The 18,427-nt window shown below is 37.1% G+C and overlaps 1 protein-coding gene across 1 annotated transcript; it reads left to right on the top strand.

Annotated features, from left to right (window-relative positions):
- Nucleotides 1-450: 450 nt before the first annotated feature.
- On the top strand, nt 451-1,419 carry LOC122802221 (olfactory receptor 52N2-like). Its single transcript, XM_044071882.1, has one exon. The coding sequence runs from the start codon at nt 451-453 to the stop codon at nt 1,417-1,419; it is 969 nt and encodes a 322-aa protein (XP_043927817.1).
- Nucleotides 1,420-18,427: the final 17,008 nt, after the last annotated feature.

The raw sequence follows: 18,427 nt of genomic DNA, 5'->3' as shown, positions 1-18,427 counted from the left end.
TACTTCAGTTATACAACATATAAATAAAGGTACACAGCAGAATTATTCTTTGTTCTTTGAAACCTTTCTTGGTCAGTCTTTTTTACTTTCAGTCCTGTTGCATATTTTGACAGTGTAAACTTTTTTTAGTGTTAAACTGTTACAGTGTATGAAGTGTCCTGTATTTAGTGCTCAATTTTCTCATTTGTCTTCGCATTCAATGCTCTGTTATTTCATTCCTATTTGTTATTGTGCTATGGTACTATAGACATGGCAAAATAAATGTCATTGGATTACTCCACTTTCCCAGTCAAAAAAAATCAACAAATAAACTATTTAGGCACTGACTGTTCCTCTATATAGAAATCAGCTATTCAGTTTCCTATATTGATATTAATCTGTTGAATGCAATTTGTATCAAGACATTGTGTTTTCAATTGCAGGTCCTCAAGACAAGCTTTCTGGTCAGCTATGTCAGACACCAACTTCAGCAAAACTCAGAATATGGTGTTTCTCTTGGTGGGCTTTCCTGGAATTCCTGATTTACAGTGCTGGTTTTCTGCACCTTTCCTTATTATGTTCACAGTGGCTTTATTTGGCAACCTATTAGTTTTACTCATAACAATAAATGAAGAAAGCCTTCATGAGCCAATATATTATTTTATTTCACTTTTGTCTATTGTAGATTTTATAGCTGTTGTTGTTGTTTTTCCTCTGTTGCTAAAAATACTGTGGTTTGGTTCACAATCTGTACAGTTTGATATTTGCTTCATGCAGATGTTTTTTGTTACTTTTACATGGTTAATGGAATCAACAGTTTTAACTTTAATGGCTTATGATCGTTATGTTGCTGTATGCAAACCTCTAAGGTATTCATCAATACTAACTAATACCTTTATAATAAAAGCAACATTGTTCTTTACCTTAAGAAGTCTGTTTATGGTATTGCCTGTGCCTGTACTTGCCAGGATGCTGCCATACTGCAATGCAAATACTATTCACAGTGTTTATTGTGAGTATCCTGCTGTGATCAGTGTAGCATGCTCTCACACAACCATAAGTGATAATTATCTCTACATTATCTTTCTTCTAATAGGAGTGCCTGATGCAACATTGATTGGACTTTCATATTATATGATTATTAGAGCTGCACTGAAATTGAGTAGAAACGAAACTCGTCAGAAGGTATTTAACACCTGCAGCTCTCATATCTTTGTGATTGCCTTGTATTATCTATCAGCAGGGCTTTCTCTACTGGTTTCTCTTTTTGAAAACATTATTCCTGCATACATAAGAATCATCTTTGCAGTTCTGAGCATTACAATACCACCAACATTAAATCCACTGATATATGGTATAAAAAATAAAGAGATTTGGAAAGCCATAATTAAACACTTAGGAAAAGTTAGGCTTACATTAACAGGAAGTAGCCATCCTTGATGTTTAAAGAGATATTGCGTTGCTATTATTTTTATTATTTTTCTCATGTGTAACAACATATCCTATGTTGAGATTTCCTAGTGCTTTGCTATTTTTAATGTCAGGGCTCTAATATTATGGGCTTGTTCAAAGATGTCAACTGAGTTTTAAAATCCTAAACTTAATGTTACTAGTGAAACACATAATTCCATTAAAATGAATCAAGAGTATCACTTTTGAGTCCAAACTCTTTAAAGACATTTACTGAATGACTGCTTCCTAAAACAGAACGATCTGCAAACTTTGTTGCATGTAATTGGCTTTCACAGGTGGTTCAGCACACACTGACCTCAGACTGATGATTGCTTGCACTACTGTAATCCATTACAAGAGTAAAACAACTTAGAACAAGTAAAATATTCAATTTTTCTGTTGTGGTTTCTTCATTATGCAACTGTTTTTCAGCTGGGTGCCCTTTATAAAAGTGTTTCTTTTGGTTGACAAGCCAACTTTATTGCGTGTACATTTTAAGAAAAGGTGTATAGTTCATCAAAATGAAGTCTGAAAAATAAAGGACTAAACAGCACATACAGGCTGAAAAATACTAGCATTGCCTTTTATATCCGGTACTAGAATAACATATTCTACAGTAAAGAAAACCATTAGTAAATTTTAGTGGAAAAACAGCAGCTGTTGAATAGAGAAATATAATGGCAAGTTTGCTAACAATATATTAACAGGTAAAGAAACCTGCAAAAACTGTAACCTGCAATACTTCATGAGAACACATGCAACTGGAATAATAAGAATTCTGAGTAACACAACTAATACACACAGGAATACAGGATTACAAAGAAAAATACAGCGTCTTAATGATCCTTACGAAGCAAACTGATACTTCTAAATGTGCAAGACAATACATGTGGTAAGACTGTATAAACTAATGTCAGAACAGTGATTGCTGATTTTGAACTGTATAATTTGGAAGAGAAAATCAAGATCATTTGTGCAGTTTTGACACACAGAGGAAAGCTTTATTTGTAAAGGTCAAGTATTACAGTTAATAAGAAATCTCATTTGTAGGCATGGCTGAGCTAAATGGAAAATGTGCAGGATCAAGAAAAGTAATGCCTTGAGGTAAAAGACAGAAAAATGTGAAGAGATTACCAGGTCTGTATGAGTTATGACTTAAGTGGTATTATTTTGTGTGCTACTGCGTGTGTGTGTGTGTGTGTGTGTGTGTGTGTGTGTGTGTGTGTGTGTGTGTGTGTGTTTGTGTATCCGTGAGTAAGTTTGTATGGGGAACATTTACTTCTCCAAGTCATGGAGCTAATGAAGGTCAAGTTCCCAGTTTTTAGGTTTCCTTGACATATGTACAGGATATGGACTGAAGAGGATCTTCGGTAGTGGAATTTTATGCGCTTGGTCTGTACCAGATTAGATGATTGCAGTTATGACTGCAAATGAGTTTGGGCATAGAACAAAAAAGATAAATATGACACCTTACCTACTGGAAACCATTCTAGTTGCAGAAGTACTGCATATTATGTGATTTATAAGGAAGATTAGTCATGAGTTATTGATATGATGACTTGTGACTCAAAAGACTCATTAAATTTCTCAGCTAGTGGAAGAGATAATGTGTTTTTCCAAGTTATTTTGTGAGGGGTTAACCAACATTATGATATGAAAAAGGAGATAGCTTACAGACATAATTGACACTTAAAATAATATTAAATAGCTGTCTATAAAGCAAACAATGCTAACTGTTATTTTTAACAATGCAAAAGAGAATGTGACTGAACAGTCTCATATGTTAAAATTGTATTCATCAACTTACATGTAATTGCAAGAAAATACTCCAAAAAAAATAAAAACAATAAACTTTAAAAGTCATGGATGCAACTCTGGTCACAGCAAAAAAAAAAACACTGTTTATTAATCCAGTACTCTACACATAATCACTTTTGTCTTTAAATTTATAAAGACTTCTTGAGATAAAACAATGTACCAAACTTCCACAGTTTTTAAACATTTTTCAAAAATCACTTGACAAATTTAAATCAATTCTTAAAGGCAAAATTGCATGTAGTTACTAGATATGTGGTCAAGCAGACCAGTGAGGAGGTGCCTAGTCTATTTTTCCATCTGCCCAAAAACAGTGTCTACAGGGCATTGAGTCAAAGCTTATAGGGTGCATATGAAAAGCTTAGAGTCACACACAAAATGGGAGGAGAAGGTCTGGACTACAGGAGGCAGCTGGTGACTTTAATCCTCTGCACTTATTGCCAGACTTCTAAAGCCATGCTGTGTTCCATTAGGTACTATCTTTTCATGTCATATTAACTGAAATTGTATCTTTTTTGGCACTGAGCATAAAAAGGATATAATGTTCCAGATAGTCCATGGTGAAATTTTCAGTTTGTGGCCAACTACATTGAAGAGAGAACACGGACAAGAGATTACTTTTCTAGTTAAAAAATAACATAAAAAGCAGATGACAGTCAAGTTCCTGAAGAAAAATGGAATGTTTGTGTCATCTATGTTCTGCAACAGCATTTACCAAAGAAGTTCTACGAATCATTCAGAAGGACTAAGAAACAATTGTCACAGTACCAACTTATGTGATGAAAGTACTGCCATAGATTTTATGTTAAAGAATCTTGCCATACTCATCTGTGGAGACTATGATCTCTAATGTCTGAAAACCAAGAAGAATATGAGTAGCCATGCCAGCAGAACTGAACTCTTAAAGTGCAAGAGGATAAGTGAACATGTTAAATTATTTTGACTGACCCATGAACATAGTTGTTATTTAAAACCTTCTTCAGGATGCTAGTTAATGCTACGAGTTGAATGTTAGTTAGAATGACATTTTTCTGCACATTTCATCTGCAGTAGGTCATGCAAAGTTTCACACTGTAGACTAAAGAGAGTCAGGAAGTAAGACAGCTGCATACCAGTCACCTTTGTGAAGATTAAAGGTATTAGGTACAGTTAGTCATTGCTATGCATTTTGCTAATGCAGATACTGTCATACCTCTCAACGTCTGAGAATTAGAAAGCATGGCACTAGCCTTTCAAAATCATAGCAGATAGTCATAAAAAGGAATTGGTTCTTATTTATTTCATAGTTGAGAGTCTTCAGATATTAGACAATATGTAGTTATCGAAAATAATTCTTTGTACTGGGTTAAAGTTATTTAATAATGAATGCACTTTGAAAAAGGTCCAACAGTTGAGATGAATGCAGCCAGATGACTGTCCATGTGCTCACAGACAGAAGTGTGGATACATAGATAATTAATTTTGTAGCAAATTTATCCATAGTAGCTGAGCCTAAGTCTATTACTCAGTTTGTCAGAACTTTACAGAAACAAGTTTTATTTGCATGGCTGAAAGCATTAATTGCATCAGCATGACTACAGTGTATTGAGTCAAAGACTATAGGGTATAGATGAAAATATTGTGTCTACTAAAACAATGTTGCTAAGACCTAGAATTGCTTACCTGTATCCATCAGGTCAATACCCTCCACCCCATCTTTCAGAACCACTCTGAAAGACTTCCTAGCTAAAATTTGCCTCTAATCTTGTTCAAAACCAGGACAACTATATCCCTAAATGTGAGCAAGTGCTCATTCCTTATACCTCCTTACTCCCCCTTCTTCATTTAATTCTTTACTTCTATCAAATCTCTTCCATGACTTCATCTCTAACTATACCATAAACCTGTTTTTTCCTCACTTCATATTTTAATTCCTGTTTATATTAGACTAACTCATCTATAATTTCTCTTCAAACTGTCTAACATTTCTCTAAATAATAAATTATTGTCATATAACTTGTATCGATTCTTAACCAATATTTTTATATTATGTCTAAATTGTTATAATTATTTAAAATGCAGATGTATCATATTTTAATTTTGAAGATTGTAAAATTATTGTTCTTAAAATGTTTTGTAATAAAAGTGTTTCTCCTCAGGCCTTCAGTGAAAATGGGCTTCACCCCAGTCAGACTTTCTCAGTAATCAAATGCCAATAAATAAATCAGTTTTAGCAGGGAATCTTGCAATGGGCTAAGATGAAACAGATGAAAATCCAACAAGGTGTGTGTGTGTGTGTGTGTGTGTGTGTGTGTGTGTGTGTGTGTGTGTGTGTGTGTTTTTGTGTGTACGTGCACATGTGCACCTACTGCATGTGTGAAATTGAACGTAGGTGTCTGTCCACACACACACACAGACACACACACACACACACACACACACACACACACACACACACACACACACACACACACACACACACACACAAAGAGTCATGTACATACAAAATCACACATAGGCACTCTCACACATTTATATAGAGATATGGTCATACATGTTATGTTTGTGTAGTGTTTAACTACTGTCACTATGTTCTTCACAAAATGCATTAGAAAACCGTTCTTCTCTTAACCATGCCAGAATAACTGGATATTGCAAAATATCAAGACATATGAATATATTCAGTGTGCAAATAATACAAATAAAACTATACTCATCTTTGTTGTATACAATGAAAATTGCAGTTTGCCTGCTTCATAAATTTCATAAAACCACATTGTATCTATTAGTGTTTCTTTGTTATTGTGTACCTGTAGAGCTTTTTTCCCTAGGACTACACCGAAAAGGGACTTTGCCCAATCAGACTTTTCCAATAATCAAGGAAGAAATAAATAAATATAAATAAACTTATGTTTTGTAATTGTTAGTTTATCTATCTATATATATATATATATATATATATATATATATATATATATATATATATATATATATATATATATATATATATATATATATATATATATATATATATATATTTGTTGCTCAAATCCCTCTCTAACCTTTGAGCTTCCCTACAAACCATTCTACTGACCCATTCATTTCACTTGGGACAAAAGCCCTATGCCCCATTTATCCGTTATAGGGTTAATGTACGAGCACACTAAGAGTAGTGCTGTCATTCTTATGGGGATTGAACTTGCTTCTATATACCCTCTTTTGAATGCCTGTTCATGCCTAGTGACATCTCTGGGCCTGGGCATGCAGTGAGCATTGCATATGCTATAACTCATTTCCACAATTGACATAAGCACAGAGGTACATTGTCATTCCCACTTGAGACAAATGCCTTTGTTGGCTCTTCTGACTTCAGCATGGAAGTCAAAGGGGGGTACATTTCTAGGCATACACCCTTCCGATTCTGCCCTAAGCAAAGTAAGTGGGCTCAGCCCCAGATTCTTCTGCTGGCCAGTCACTTCTTTTGCTTTACACTTATCAAGCCCTTGACTTCTATGTCATAGTGAGGGCTGTGTGCAGGTATGTCAGACAGCTTCAAAAAGTTCTCATCTGCTAGTAGAGCTGCTAACAAACAAAATATAAGAAACACCTCTACTTTATCTTATTACACTGTGTTTGAATTTAACAGATGTTATCATTTATTGTGAATCACAGAATCTGTAAGTAAATGTCCACAGACCTACACTTCATGGAAGATCAAGAGGGGCAAATCAGTACTTATTATTTCCATGAAGGTAGCTAAGGGAGGTTGGATGCTATGAGGGGTAATGGCTAAAGATCAGAGTTGGGTATGGTGCAAAATGCATATGTTGCCCTGGTAGTCAGACTCCCCTGCTGTAGCTCAGTTTTGAAAATATGAGTATTCTTGAGCAGGCATCAGTTTAATATGTTTGCCAGTCTAGTAATTGTATCCAGACAAGTCAAGGTGGGGATCATATGGGAAATTACATAATTTTCTTAGGCCATTAGAGGTGTGTATGAGTGGTATTTTAATAAATGCAGGAATAACTAGTGAGCAATAGTTAAGCTTCAAAATATTGCCTGGGATTCAGAAAGACACCATGCACTGTCACAATCAGCTCATCACTATTTATCTTGTTTGCGTAACAAGGCCAAATGTTCATTAAGAATGAAAACATGGTGGAATGCATATGAGGATAACAGCTCATTAAATATGCTGTTCATGTCTGAAACTGGGACTAGGGGAGGAGCAGGGAGTACTATGTTGTGCCATATGGAAATACAAGCACCAGCAGCACTCAGTAGTCATGCTCACACATCAGTGTTGGTCTGCAGTATTACACACACACACACACACACACACACACACACACACACACACACACACACACACACACACACACACAAACACATGCATACAGTAGTGGCAACCATAAAGGGTCATGAGGCATGTTTGCTATCTATTTAATGACCAAACTGAAAATTGAAAATGAGAATAAAGTGATGAAAGGATGTAAGCACAGAGAAGGTAGAATATAAGGTATAAAAACAGAGAATGAGTAGGTTGGAAATGGGGAAGAAGGAGATTTTTTTGAGGGGTGTCAGTTGCCCATTTTATATATATATATATATATATATATATATATATATATATATATATATATATATATATATATATGAAGAAAAGGTAAGTCGAGGAAAGTAGCAATGGAAATAAGAGGAAGTTCAGAGTGTTAGGGTAGGTAGAAGAGGCATGCAAACAAATTGAAAAGACATGAGAGTGAGTGTTTAGGTGCTAACACAGTGAGCAAGGAGGAACAGAATGAAGAAGGAGACGTCAGACACAGACAGAGGAAAGACAATGTTGATAGGGAGGAATGGTCAATCAGCAGTGGTGGACAAAGACACAAAAGGGAGATAAGCATCAGAAATGAAGACAGGATAGGGAGTGCAACTGAAGTCCTTGCCAGCAGTGACCCATACTGAGCTTAAGCACCACCTTAGTCTACCCCACCATTGGGCCCTGACTCTGATTGTAAAGCCAGAGTGGGACAAGGACATGATACAACAAGTCTCCAGAAGAGAGTCTCTAAGCAGCCAGTTAAGTCATACAACCACTTGTCAATAAGCCCCCATCTATCCTCCAGCTGTCAGCCAGTGACATAGATGTCACCTCCAATATCAGTGTTGCAGTGCAGGTGCTATAGCAGTACTTTCTCTGCAGGTCCATTGACAGTGGCTACTGCAGATGCTGCCAGGAGTGTGGGGGTGACAGTAGCAGCTGGGAACATTGATGTCTCTGGTGTTAGTGGTGGCTGTGTAGTAGCCAGTGGCGGTGACCTGACAGGTCTGGATGGTTCCAAGTCTGCTGGTCTGGATTCTGTTGCATATAAATGTAAACTAAATCAATAGGAATGAAATAAATAAAAGGAATAAATGTGCATAATGAAAAGGACAAAGGGAAAAAAGGATGGGAGATATAAATATAGTAAAAAAAAAAAACAGTTAAATCATAAGCTGAGACTATGATTTTACAAGACAAGAAACATCCACCTCACTATAACAGTGAAATGGCAACATTCAACCCATGGACCTTATAAATAAGGATATAAGTGATCCCAAAACCCTTGATCTGACACAGTTTGGTTTTGTCAAAGGCAGGTCATGTTTGTTAACCTGGTGGATGTCTTCGAAACATCACTGGAGCCATAGCCAAAGGCAAATCTGTGCATAAAGCCTACCTTAACACAGCCAACTCCTTCGGCACAGTCCCACATTAAGGCATAATTGATAAACTCTAAATATTGAATATCAACTCTTACGTCAGCAAGTGGATTGCAAACTGGCTTACCCACAGATTGCACTCGGTCAAAGTTGGGAACTTTATCTCAACCAGCAGACCTGTCCCCAGTGGGGTTCCACAGGGGTAAGTGCTGGGCCTCGTATTGTTTGGAATACACTTCTCAGATGTTCAGGTGAAAACAGAGAGGCTCTGGGTGACTAAGTTTCTGACAACTGCAAATTAGGTGCAATCATTGAATCCACATACGATGTCAATATACTTCAAGAGAGACATACACAAACCAATGATTGGTGCCAAAGCCATGGACTCAAACTCAGTGCTAAAAAATGCATTATCATTTCCTTCAGTAAAAATGATATCCCTGCAACCTATCATATAAATAACACCCTAAGTGACAACTCAGTAGTGAGAGATTTGGGAATGCAAGTTGATTGTAGCTTAAACTTTGACAACCAATATTTCACAACCTCCAAGTGGAAGAAATCTTGACAAATCCCTGGGGGAACAAAGGTCCACAAATAGGGACAGATTTTAAAGATTGCACTTATAAACTTAGAAAGTTGATAGAATAGCAGGGTTTGTGCTAATATGCATTTTCTGAAGGATTTGAAGTCTGAAACCCAAATACATGTCATAATTTACAGAAATAAGTCCTCAGATCATCCCAGCAATGTCCCAGAAAACCACAAATTTTGTAAGGAACAGACCAAAAACTATGAGACAAAACTCTGGACATTCTGTGAAAATCTGGACAGTTGAGAAGTATAAGCACCATGCAGCTAATGTACTAAGAAAGGCATTCTAAATTGCACACCTCATTAGCAAGTCATTGCCTCAAGGATGAAAGAGGTCAAAACACCCCTGCACTCGGCCCTCTTCAGGCCAATAATTGAGAAAAATGCTCCCTTTTGTATGCACCTTACTAGCCACCTGTAGCAACTTGACAGACCTCAGAGATTTCTAAGCAAGAAAATTCAGGGTCTCCAGCACGTCATACATTGATAGACTGAAGTCACTGTCACTGTACTAAGCAGCATACAGACTACTTAGAGGAGACTTGTGCCTGGACTACAGAGCAATCTTGGATCCAAAGCTAATGGAAATGCTGCACATCTACAAGTCAAATTGGACAAGGGTCACCACTTCAGGGACGTTAACCTGGCCTGCGACATAAATAGGACCTGCAGGAGATATAGATAAGTCTCTCAGAGGTTGCCATTCCTCTGTAATAGGCTAGCAGTTCACATCAAACAAAGCCCCACTATGACCCTGTTTAAATATAGCCTGGATGACTAGATGGGAAACCATAAATTCCTGCTGGGAATTTCACCTATGACCCTCCTAGTTATGGGCAGTCATTGCTAAGATCTTGAGTTTAGGCAAGAGCCTTTATATTGGTTTCTCTAGTATTATATTGGCAACACTCAGCTAGGTTTATTAAGACCTTCGGGTCAATAGCCCAGTAATCACCTATGAACCTATGAACTTGCAGCCTTCTGCATGTGCAATATAAAAGATAATAATTTACAGGCTAAACTACATCTGTAGTCTATGTAATAGCATCTTTAAATGTACACTAATGTTTTAAGTCACACAACAGGAGGATGAAAGTAACAACAAGCAACTCACTCTGATGTGTACATCACATTGTTCTTGGGCATTGTACTGAGAAAGACCAACAAAACACCTACTAGAAAATACTGTGTGATAGCAGAAGGATTGACGATAGATTGGGAAAAGAAACCAAAGCCTTCTGCATATCTAATACATACGTCCAAGCCTAAATCTGCTCAGCTCCCCATCAAGTCTTAGAGAAGGCTCCTGTTAAACATATATGAATGCCTGTAGCCAAGGCAGATTAATAAAGCAGGATGCAGAAAGACTGAGCCAATGCCATGGAGGCTGCTGCTCTGAAATAATTTCCCATGAAATGCAGTGCCTGCATTATTGCAGAGTACAGCAAACACAAAAGTAAAACAAGAGTGCTTTCATAGTAGTCTCTCATAGTATCTGAATCCACCTGTATCCCAGCTGTCTATAGTTTTGCAGAATGTTCAGATTTTTGCATCCAACTTTGGTCTAATCCTCATAAAACTTGTGGTTTTCTGGCAAATCACTGAGCATTGTAGCCACTACATAATGACATATTCAAACTTCATATCCTTCAAAAATTGCATGCTAATGCAAAACCCCATTATTTTTGGCTTTGTCCAGGTTTTTTGCACTAAGAGGTTGAAAGGTATGGCTGGCAGTAGAGACTAGAACAGCTGCACCTTCACTCATTGAGCTACATGTATAAGCCCACAGAAGCACACAATCAATGAAATACATGCAATCAACCAAATAGCGCCCAAATTAAATATTGAACATAAACCTAAGTGCCAATACTGTATGCAGCAAGGGCTGATATCTGTCTCCCTTTATTTTGAAAAATTCCTAAATAGGCAGTTGCATTCTTTTTTATTTGTATATGTTTATTGATATAGTTATCCAAATATTAAAACCATACAACATACCTTATTCATAATAATACATACATTCATTTATTTTTATTTATTTACTGATATTTGTTTAATGAGAAAATCCAGCTGGATAATAAATACCCATTTTAAGCAGAGGTCTGAGGAGTAAAGCTGTAGAGAGTTAAATAACATAAAAAACAATAGTACAAATATAATTATAAACACATATACACAAACAATTTGGCAGTGGAATACATAGGATACAATAAGCTGCAAACAGAAACCAGTGATGTAAAAACAAAACAAAATAAAAAAATGACAATTAAATGTGACGATCAGTATATACAAAAGTATTAGAAGTATACTCTGCTAAGCTAGGAATATATAAGTCCACCCTGAGAGTTGGGAGAGGACAGGCACTGAATAGTATAGATAACATGATGAGCAGTGAGGTTAGTAAGAATGTAAAGTATTTGTTAATTTAGATCATACAGGTGAGCTGCATGGGCATAGCCATGAGTTAGTGAGAAGTTCTTTGAGAGAGGATTTAAATACCTGGAGGCTATATATAGTTCTGATTGAATTTGGGATAGAGTTCCATAGTTTGGACATGCAGTGTAAGTATACATTTTGCTCCATACCTTTTTTTGGTTTATAGATTTCAAGCAGGTTTTTGTCTTGGGAGCACAGAAAGAGATTACAATACACTGATACAACACATATAGACTCTAAAGAAAGTAAAATAGAAAATGATAAGGAATAAAAAACTTTCTTTAACAGCAGAATAAGACAGCAACATTCACAATAATTCCTCCTTCTCCATCCTTTTATCTATCCTCCCTCATAAAATATATTTATATTTATATTGTTCAACATTTCAATTACCTTAGTCTATAACTAGGAGGTAGAACCATAGCCAAAATATAAACTAAGAGCCTTCCATTCTTTTGTCATAATTTTGATTACTCTGTCTTTAAATCCCAATAACATCTTCCTGCTTGTCTATCCATAAATCCATAACATGCAGTCCTCCAATTATTCCTTTCTATTTCCATTCTTTAACCAATCATAATTTTATGAAGCTACTCCGTATCCATCCATTCTCCCACATTTTCCTTATTTCCAGTTTCATGGGGTATTGCCTAATATACAAAATTTCCAGTCTAATTAACTTCATAAATCTCCTCCATTAAACCTTGTAATGCTTTCCAACAATTTTGGGGTAGACTGCATTACCAAAACATCTATAAAATCTCAGCTTGTTGAGTCCTACATTTCCAGCACCCATCATCTACTTTTTATTTCTTCCTAGTAGTCATTTTAGTGTTAAATATGATTTATATCTAAAACACACCTAGTGGCTATAATATTTAGACCATCATTTCAAATAATTTGCACTAGTATATAACATATCCCATTCATCTTATGTCAAAATAACCACTTCTTTTTGTGACCATTTTTATGAACAACTATGTGTACTGCTATTGCTCTGTGTTCCCAAAGTTCCCTTTAAATTATTCCCACTCAGTCTCTCCTGACACCTTTGTATTTCTTCAAAGGTATTACTCTAGTCCCCTTCCAGCTCTCCCTTAATTCAATATTATTTGACATAGTTTGATATAATTAAACTAGTATCTTTCTTTTAGCCTAAATCTCTGTCTTGCTTCTTCCAAAGTCTAATTGTCTTTTCTTCCTTCTCTAACTGACACCATTTAACTGTTTCCAGTCACATTTCCTTGTTTTTCCATTTGTTTCCTATTCTATTGGATAAACCTTCTAAAACAGCTGTGTGTTGCCAAATCCCTTCTATTGATCCATGTCCCCATTGATGTCCCACCAGTAGATACATCACCTTATACCACTTTATATGCCAGTTAATATATACTCCCTTAATCCCCCAACTCATCTTTCTTTCAGGAATCAAATGTCCCTGATCTTTACACCACATTTGTGTTAGCTGTGTCAATATAGTTGCAAGTGTGTACCTTTGTACATCAGGAAGACCCCATCCTCCATAGCATCCTGCTAACATAAGCCACTGAAGACTTTCTAACCTTGGATGAAAGAGTGGCAAGAGAAAAAAACAATTTAGCAAGCAGTTGCTACAGTTTGGACCACAGATGGAGCTCTACAACACTCAGGTTTGCCTGCAAATTTAATACCAGCTTTTAAAAGTCAGTGTTGCATTAAAGAGATGCCCAGCATTTTGCAACCAGGGCAGTTCACCGTCTCATCATGCCCTAATTATGGCACTGATCTGTTGACTTTGCAGTCTTCACTGACCACTGCTTGTAGCAAATTGTGGCAACCAGTGGTTTATGCTGTGAACTAATTTCTCACTCTGTATAACCTTGTAATCACTGATTCTACCCTGATTTCTTTTCCTCTAGGAGGAAGTTGACCTGAGTTGCAGCTGGTCACTCTTGTGTATGGTCTTTTGCCTGTCTGTCTTGCTTAACCATGTGTCGGTTACTCTCAAGCCATTTGCCAGACATAAGTCTAGAATGGCTTATTCTTTATTCCTGTTGCCCGTATCTACGTGGACCCTGACAGTCCTCATATCCTGTTTGGTCCATCCCAAAGTGTGTGTGTTCAAGTTCTGCATTATCATCACCAATTCTCTATGTCCCATTTTATTCTAGTAGGTCCAGCAGCTGTTACCTGAATGTACTCTATTCTTTACTATCATGACACTGCTGTGGGACAAAGGCTAAGTTTATGAATACTGCCCTAATCTTATATTGGAGTCTGATTGTTATGAGTCTTGTCACTAATTCTGATGTTATATCTTACTGTCTTCTGAAGCCTCTCCCTCGCCACAATTCTCAAACCATTTCTACTCTGTCATCCCCATGAGTATTAGCCTTTGGATCTCAAGCCAAGTAGCTTCACTACATAGCCCTTCCATTTTGTCTACTGTATACACACAATGTTCTATACCTTGTAGAGGTATAGAAATATTTGTGCAGATACTGCCAGGCAAATGTACATTTCTGTGCTTTAGCAGCATATATTTGAAGGAGCACTATTGGATTACAGGACAGGTCTAGAATTCCTATCGGTCACTCCTCCTTACCATCACATCATCTTAATTCAGTATGCATCCTGTCTGTGTACCTGTACTGAGTATAGCAATCTTTAGCTTATGTTTGGCAGACTGATTTGTTTTACGTCCAGCTTTCCTTCAACAGAGCTATCCCAGGAAATTCAAGCTGGGCAGCTTAACACTGGCTGGCCATATGTTATTGACCCAGGACTGCTGGGCTTTATGTCAGGCACACACTTGCCAACAAAGGCATATAAGCCTCTCCCACACATCATCTAGAGTTTGTGCTGCTGCCAATGACTCCAATCTTGATGAGTTTTGAGGTGAAAACACCCTGCATATTTTTTTTTGAGGTGGGTGAAACCACACAAAGAAAGGGAGAACATGTAAAACCCACAGAGGCATTGGCTGGAGATCAGGATTGAACCTTGTGAATGGCAGGCAAAGACCATAACCATTATGACAAATATGTTCTTATTTTTATTACTTTTGTATCTTTCTTATATTTTTCTTTTTCCCATAAAGTCAATTTAAACTTTCCTCCAAAGCCAAATTAAAATCCCTTAATAATATGTCTCTAAGTTTGTTGCAAAAGAATCCTATTCATCTACTAGATTAACACAAATTAAAATAATGTCCTTGATTGGAGCTTTAATATTTCCAACCACCCATATCATTTTAATAATTTCACCTTTCCAAAAAGGTCATCCATCTATGACCAATACTCCAGACCTGCTGTGTATATATACATAAGTGGTTGCTTAACACCCTTATCACACCCTTACTTCCTCATCCAGGTTTATAATCAGGAAAAGCATTAGGAAATTGTTTATTTCTAAAGTTAAAAGCTCCTTTTATTTTCAGTTTCTTGTCTACATACTATGGATACATTTGCTCTTAGTGTCCTTTGTAATATTGTTTTCCTGTGTATAATATAGGCACTGCCCACTACATTATAAAGACATTTGTGGGAATTCATTAAACTCCAGGTAGGCTTAGATTGAAGCCTACATGGAGTTTAAATTCTTGCCTGATGAGCAGCAGCACTAATAACATATGCATGTTGCGCATTGTGATACATGGGTACAGGTGACAGTTCTTGGCCAGCGACAGTGTTGCTAGACAGGAAACCTTGTGAGCAGCACAAAGGCATATACCACAAGCAGACAAGATTACCTATGGGCAAGCATGTTCTGCAACATTGTGCAGATCACCATGATGACTACCAGGCTAAAATTAACATGATGAATGCAGTAACAACACAGTAAAGAAAAGTGTACTCAGTGCAATGTACATTACAACATTTATTTGGCATACTGAAATAAAGGTATTGTGGTGATCATCAAGGGTACATAGAGTGCAGTATAAATAGACTAGTCTGGGGAAGTGTGCATATTGAAAAGGGCCACAGACATGAATGATAGGAATGAAGAAGGAGGAAGAGGACAGAAGAAACATGGTAATGTACACCAGATAAGGGCATGTCAATGCATGCACACCCCAAAGACAAGTCAGTAGCATGAAAAGTAATCACATATGCACATAATTAAGTGTGGGCTGCTGTTTACACTTCTTGTGTGGGCATACTGTTATAATCACACAGTCATTGTATATTATGTGACTGTCACACAAGGACAACATATCAATGGAAATGATTGGTTGTGATATAAGCACCAGGACATGATCACTGGAGAGGATATTTAGCAAAGACGGTATGTACAATAGAGGTATATAAATATTGTGAAGGCATGCAAAATGAGTTGCTTGAATATGGCTAAAATGTGAGCATAAGTCCCAACCAATTGGGACACATAGCAACATACTCATGGACAACAGGAGACAGAAACAGGTATAATCATGGGCAATATCAGAATAATACCACCATTAATCTGTAACACTGGCATAAAATATGTGATTGTGAGTTATACATGTTTTACATGAACACACTTATGCAACTGTAATGATTTGTCAGTAATCCATAATGGGAATCAAGCACACCCTACTCACAAATGACCACTTTTTGTAGGTGTTAAGAGGGACAACCTTACACATGTAGTTTAAATTACAAGCAATCCTGGCTAGTTGAGATGTTTGTATGACACATATGCCACAATCCACAATTGCAAGAATTTAATCCATGCTATCAATGTTGTCAATAAGATGTGTATTTACAGTAAGAAGTGTCACATGCGCATCTTCAGAACACCTGGAAGTGAAGTCTGCACTGTCCACTCCTAATGCTTATGCATCACAAAGGATACTTATGTATGAGCAAAAAGATGTGTGGAAGCTCACTTTGGCAAAAGTGATACACTTGAGTAAATCATACCTGGAAGACATAGGAATCAGCCATATATCTAACAACACTTGAAAACAACACATTGTTATCAGTAGATTCCCAGCACACAGCTGTGCATTGCATTCATCTGCCTCATGTAACAGCAATGGATATTGTTGCTGCATCTACAATTGATGTGTGAATTAAGAAGACATGCAACTAAATAAAAAAATAAAAAATAAAGTGATCCATTACAATAAAGGGTGCAAGCACTATGTGAGACTGATGGCAATGCATCAGTATGCCCATGTACACAGAAACTATGGCACTGCAAAGTGTAGTGTCAATGAGCAAGGAGACTGTCATTGTGATGCTCTTCACATACTAAATGATATACAGAGCACATTTTATATCAGCACATGTCAAACCCAAGATATGCTCCACATGAAAGCTGTCACCCTGACATTGCCATGGAAACATTTATGTTGTTGTCTTTCGGCTTTTCCCGGTTAGGGGTCGCCACAGCGGAACTCCGGTCTGCTAATGATTGGCAGTAGATTTTCACAAACGCCGAGGTGCCAGCTCAACATTCAACCTTCAATGAAGGCACGCCCATTTACACATGTGTTTTGAATGCCCACTCAACCACGGGGAGGACATGCAGACTCCACACAGAAGGCACTCCCTGCACTTCAGCCGAGAATCGAACGAGAGAACCTCTTGCTGTGAGGAAACAATGCTACCGCTGCACCACCTCAGATGCCATGGAAACATTTATGCTACCATGAAATCCTGCCATGCATACATAACTTTTTATACAAACTATCAATTGGTAATATTGATGTGATGTACAGGTACATCTGTGATGCTGTACAGTCTCACTATAGCTGCACCTAGGATACAATTGTACATTATAGGTTTATAGGTGCATAGGAGAGTGCTAGGCTAAAGTCCCAAGATCGCATAACAATGTGAAACATTGATTTCACAGTTTTAAATATCTATGTGAATGATGTTCACGCAGATGACATCAGCAGTGTCTAGTGAGAAGATATTAGTAGGATAACATCAGCAGTGTCTGGTGAGAGGAAAATAATAGTAGAAGTGTCTTAAATGCTATTCTAAAATGGTCTCCAGAATGTGAACTAATTGAACAAACCACACACACTCATACACACACACACACACACACACACACACACACACACACACACACACACACACACACACACACACACACACACACCATCTGAATGCAAGACTAGAACATTACCTATCTGCAGAACATGGTACTTAACTCAAAGTCGGGCTTTCATATTGTCATACATATTGTCAGACATAGCTGATGACATCAGCAATGTATGTTTGGGAGAAGGTGGGAGGCCTTTATGAAATGTCTATGTCAGCATGCATGACTGTAAAAAGTATTGTAAGGATACAGATCCATTCTCTTCTGAATATGCACACACACAGTAGGCTGCAGTGAGATTAGAACCTCTACCCAACTAGAGAACACACTACTTAATGCAAGTGCCATGGCACAAGTATGAGTTTTACAATGTTGCTGGACACATTATATGGATGACATCATCACTGTGTGTGTAAGTATGTATGACTATAAACATTTTTTTCTC

The sequence above is a fragment of the Protopterus annectens genome, chromosome 5.part0, assembly GCF_019279795.1.
Source record: "Protopterus annectens isolate FY-2018-M chromosome 5.part0, PAN1.0, whole genome shotgun sequence".
Lineage (NCBI taxonomy): Eukaryota > Metazoa > Chordata > Ceratodontiformes > Protopteridae > Protopterus > Protopterus annectens.
The sequence above is the reverse complement of the archived record's forward strand: the minus strand, read 5'-3'. Positions and strand labels throughout refer to the sequence as shown.

Coding starts and splice junctions, on each gene's coding strand:
- LOC122802221 (XM_044071882.1), top strand. CDS start 451: ATGTCAGACACCAACTTCAGCAAAACTCAGAATATGGTGTTTCTCTTG.